The sequence below is a fragment of the Montipora foliosa genome, chromosome 4 (assembly GCF_036669935.1).
Source record: "Montipora foliosa isolate CH-2021 chromosome 4, ASM3666993v2, whole genome shotgun sequence".
Classification (NCBI taxonomy): domain Eukaryota; kingdom Metazoa; phylum Cnidaria; class Anthozoa; order Scleractinia; family Acroporidae; genus Montipora; species Montipora foliosa.
The window spans coordinates 10,310,346-10,315,689 of record NC_090872.1 but is presented as its reverse complement, the minus strand read 5'-3'; the positions used below and the strand labels follow the sequence as shown (position 1 = coordinate 10,315,689).

The window sequence follows — 5,344 nt, the reverse complement described above, 5'->3', positions numbered from 1 at the left end:
CACGTTCGCAGAGAAGTGGGAATTAATTTGTCAAATAGATGGAGTCATAGACGTTTCAGTGTTATGTAGACGACCACCTGCATAAGACTGACTTCGCCGCACTTTAATAGTTAAGAATAACGGAAATGATTTCGTGATCATTTTAAGTGCAACGAAAGTATATGCTTTTTTCGAACGCCAAGTTATCGGTTCTTAGCAAAGGATATTTAATTGCGCAAATGGCCACGCTTGTTCGTTAATAAAAAAATAATTAGCACTAATGTAAACGCGCTTTGTAGTCTACAGAAACGATAAAGAAACGCTTCTTCGAAAAAAGCAACCGGAAAAGTTTAACCCCGGCGAACAGGAATTCTTGATAAGATAACCAACTGCACTAGAAAATAAGGAAGTCCGATATGGGTTGCAGATCGGTAAATATTACTGCATGTCTCGCACTTACATTTCCCCTCTTGTCATCCCGGTTGTTCGTTAACTTGACCTTTTCAAACGAGAGTACTTGTCGTAATAATTGCTGACCAGCAAAGGGCGAGTCGGGATGAACACATGTGACCCGAGGCGGCGCGACATCGCCTTCTCCCGCCACGAACCAAGCTGAGTCGGAATACGAGTATCGATGTCGTTTTGTATCTACTGGAACGATGTCCAACAGGACGGCATAGTTAGCTTCAGGGTCAAGGCCGGCGAACGATACACGGAGAGTCGGGAACATGCGCCTGCAGAAAAAAAAAAAAACAATAGAATTTCATTTAAAAAAATTGTAGGCTTCTATCTTGATCTCAGGTATTGACTGATTTTCTGCGGAGAATGAAACGATGTGGGAAGTCCATCCTGGCATTGCCTCAAATTTTCTTATCTATCCTTTTATCTCCATCCTCTCATAACGCCTGATCCCGAATCGTTTTACGTTTTTTGATATTTTTGATTCTACGCAACTGAGAAATTCACATTTCTGGCTTTCGGCTTTGAATTCAGTTTTCTCATTGTAAAGATGATAGTTTTCTCCCAGTTAAAATGTTTTTTGAAAAGTCAATTGTGAAAAAGAAATTGAAATGAATTTTTGTCTCATCAGCTGTTTATCTTTGCAGCAGTAAAAAGCATTTGATAACAGATCGCTGCGTTTATCTGAGACTGGAAGGGGGACATCATTAACTTTGTCAGAAATCAGTCTCCGTGTCGCGCCTTATGGTATCACGTAACCTTTGCGTGTGCATTCCCCTCGTTGTTAGCAGAAGCATTATGTACTAAAATGTCGCAGTTTACAAGATTTCATTAAATTAGAGCTCTAAGCAAAACAGCACGCAACCTAAACTCCTCAACCAAGAGATGAAAAAGAGTATCTGAGATAGAGAAAGAAACAGGTTTTGGATCATATTTTGAGATATTCCAGAGTAGGAGGGCATAAGCCATAAGAAGGCTATTAAAACAGTTATGCAATATGCAAATAACAGGTGACTATGTGATTCTTCTTAATGTGTAGTTTGTTAGATCAGTTGTTTTTTGTATGAATAGTGACTGGAGCTATACATCCTAAGCGCACGCAAGTCTTCTAACAACTATTAATTTTTAACGCCTTCTGTTGTCTTCATAAAAAGAAAACGGCGTTGTTCATATATTCTAAAGCGTGCTTTTTAAACCCTTTGAAAGGCTGATGTTTGTGCCCCATTTATTCTATCGTTTCTTGCTTTTAAATTCCTTGTAATGGTGTTTCATTTCTATAGCACAGTTATTACATATATATATATATATTATATCTATATAAAATTTTTTGAAACCAGTTTTACAACCTTTTCGTGAGAACTTTACCACTTTATCTAGGCGCAAATGAAAGTCGCTTGATTTGTCTATAGATAATAGAAGTCACTAGTTAATGCCTCCAGAACAGTACAAATGCGCCACACCGTAGAATGCTTTCCGCTCTCCTATTAAACGTTGTTAGGGCTTTTTAAACTCGCGCAAAATGTTGACAAGGGCCACGCCACGGTTGGGTTCCAAGTCTCTGGGATACTTCCAAAGATCAAATCAACACCCATTTTCACTGTTTTAAAGAAAATTCACACAGCAAAGAGCTTTGAACATTGACTCATTTATGATGAGTTTTCAGTTTTTGCATTGATGTTGAAAGACACACCCTTGTTGGAAGCTTATCTAGATTTGCACCCAAAAAGAAAACCAATCGCGCCCGAAGACAAATTTTCACGCAAATTGCTTGATTTTTCTTAGAAGGATGGTATTTTTAAACGGTCGATGGCTCTATGATTGTATTCGAAAGCGAGCTTTCTTTAAAACCAGGGAAACGATATCTTTACCACTGAGTAGTGTTATTGATGACGAACAAGATCGCAGTGCACACTTTGTTGCACCCCTTTGTAAAACCTCAACACAAAGTTGAAGATGTTTTGTAGAATGGGAACATAAGTCAGCCATGAATCTTTGATGCTCTTGATTTTCACTCCAACGGTTGTAGGCAAGCCATGAAAATATGCATTGAATTGAATCTTTCACAATTTAAAACCTTACCAGGATACTTAATTCGCCTTCATTTCATAACGAACGAACAGAAGTTGGAATAATCGCAAGATTATTACGATAGCCGACAATTTCTTCATCTATTTTCGTCGCGTTTCCTTTGTCGTAGCTTACAAAGCACCCCATGGAACTACTTCAAAACGGCCAATTGCTCCCGAAAGAAGTGAGACAAAGACCGTATTACATTACCGCCCATGAGGTGAGAGTGCCTCCCGGAATTCATCCTTTTTCACGCTGTCATCAAACGTCCATTGCACCCTCTTTCTTTTATAAGAACGTGTGATCTTGAAGCTGAGGCTTAACGTTCCTATTTTTTACGATTTTAGGCTAAAAACGTTCTTAAACACGTTCTTAAAGTTGCGTCTAAAAAACTTTCAAATGGGTCTGTTCTTCAAATAATTTCTACGTCCGTTTTACTGCTTACCTCAATTCCCGTGAAAGTTGAAATTTGATGATATAGTAGTAGTTCAAAGTGGTCTTAAATGGATGTTGTTAAGCCACAAAAATGGTTCCCAATTTGGATTTAAAAAGAGGAATTGTCTGCGATTATTATTATTTTAAACCGCAACATTTCCGACGTCAAAGGAGTTTTTTTAACCATAAATTTGAAAGGACACTTATTTAATTTGGAACGAGACAAAAAAGCTTCTGCGGCCCATTTAAATTTTCGCATATAGACCCGACTACAGGAGAGAAAACTCTCTTGATCTGCGATTTCGTTGGAGTGTTTGTTTTCTTGTAAACACCGAACGTCTAAAACAGTTCCAAAACGTCGTCTTTTACATAACCGTGACATTTCCGTTTCTTAGCGAGCTGCAGAGACTAGAATGCAATTTAGGTGATGAACAAAAGCTGCGATCTTTTAAGAAAAAAGTGATGTTCACACACAATCAAGAAAGTTGTCGGATATCGTATTTAAAATGTGATAAATACATGAAATGAAAGCAAAAAAAAAAACGATATCGGTGTTGGACCGCGAAATGCAGCTATTCCGATTCAGTAGAATCAAAGAAGAACTGAGTATTGATATTTGAAAAAAGGGAAAATGCCTCTGTCACTCAATTCGTCAGCTTTCAAATTTCCCTACGGTGGTCAATCAGTTGATAAACCCATGTCTGTGTTTCAATTTCCCACCAACACAGCACTACGATTTCTTTAGAATCTAAAGCCATTTTTCTTTTTTGGAGTTGAGTTTTGTGCTTTTGTATTTTCTCATCTCACTGGTTGGCATTGAAAATAAGCAGTTTTGTGAAGTCGAGGCTTTCTATTCTTTGGGCAGTGAAGAAGTTCTTACCAGGCGATGTCTGCTTATTTTCACGAAGGCTTTACCAGACAAAAAAGTGCTGGATATTATATCGATTATCGGATAATGCCAAAGTGGCAAATTTTGGAAAATGTGCAAATTTGTATTCATTACAAAGTGTTGAATGCTTCAAACCTTGCAATCTTATCCTTTTAGAAGTTTTTCACACCTCCATCCTGTTTTTTTTCCCGTAACAATTAAAGCAAGTTGTAAATTAGTTTGAATGCGTCGGCGATTTTTCTCGAGCAACTTAACGATTGTGTTGTTTGCGTCTATTTTTGTTTCGAAAATGAACCCTCGTCACAAATGTGTTGATAGGATCTTTTGAAGAAAACGATAAGAACGTTATGTGTTTCTGAAGAACGGCGGCAACGTTTCAAAGGGGAAAGAAAAATATCCACAGTAACAAGTCTTTGTTTAAAACACGCTGCAGAGGAAGAGGCCATTTCACTGGCAGCCCAATCACTTTGTGTTATCAAGGATATCAATTGCACTCGAAGCCGGTCTAAAGAGGCCAAATGTCCTGATGACATGTTAGCCTAAACAAAAATTAAAACACACCAAAATAGCTCTCTTTTAAAATCCGTTGAAGAGATGAAACCACGAGCGATAAACACCGGATAATTCACCGTAATTCCCAGCTCTGAGGTAAATAACTTTTCTTATCTGATGATCGTGCAATAACTAAATTGCCGACTGACCTTCCTGTCTTGGTGATTATCATTTCTGTACCCAAACGGTAGAAGCAGTTCCACAGCTCTTTGCCTTCAAGGAAAACCTGCGGTTTCATATTTTTAAACTTTTTTCTGGGTACAGGAGACTCAATGTGTGACTCTTCCCGAGCTGAATCTTTCAACGCCGCTTTATCATCGCTTACATTGTCAAAGTCCTCTATACCAAGCGAAATGAGAGCAGAATATTAGCTATTATTGAAAAATGTCTCTTGCTTACTGTCATGGGATAGAGATATATACTTACCGTTGTTTACCAGAGAGGCAATAGAAAATGCCTTTGCTCTATGCGATAAATTTGCCGTTTTACGATGTGCATGAGACATTTCCGTGCAATCTGCAGTGAACTGTCCCGAGCGCCGTTCGCGACAACCGTTTGAAGCGCGCATCAGCTTATACCAGTGAGCACTGGGGCAATAAATGAATTTTACGCACGGTAAACAATCAATTAAAACCTTTTAACACCGCGCCACGTCGTCGCCGCCGCTGAGCAGCCAACTGTCTGATTGGTTCCACGTGACCAGGATGTTGTTCAAATAATGTCAGGTGCCCATCATAACATACTAATGGGATGATTATTGGAAAGTTTGCTATTCACGTTCGACCGTAAGGATCTTCAACTGACCCTCAAGCGCGACATAGTTCACTGATCCCCACAGCACCATTTCCCTCTCTCCCCAACCTTCCTCTGCTCCATGACTGATTGAAGATGGCGTTCAAAGAATGTCTGCTAGCGTCTCCTATGCCTGCCTGTTCGTCAGGCCACAGACTTCAGTTGCAACGT

The 5,344-nt window shown here is 39.1% G+C and overlaps 1 protein-coding gene across 1 annotated transcript in view; it reads right to left on the bottom strand.

Moving 5' to 3' along the window:
* Nucleotides 1–4,988, bottom strand: part of LOC137999774 (T-box protein 12-like) — a 16,645-nt gene extending 11,657 nt beyond the window's left edge. The window contains exons 1-3 of the mRNA XM_068845678.1: nt 4,808–4,988; nt 4,531–4,720; nt 440–713 (exon numbers count right to left, since the gene is read on the bottom strand). Of these exons, the coding sequence (XP_068701779.1) occupies nt 440–713; nt 4,531–4,720; nt 4,808–4,949 (606 nt within the window). The 5' untranslated portion in view covers nt 4,950–4,988. The remainder of the gene's footprint in view (nt 1–439; nt 714–4,530; nt 4,721–4,807) is intronic.
* Between the last annotated feature and the right edge of the window lie 356 nt (nt 4,989–5,344).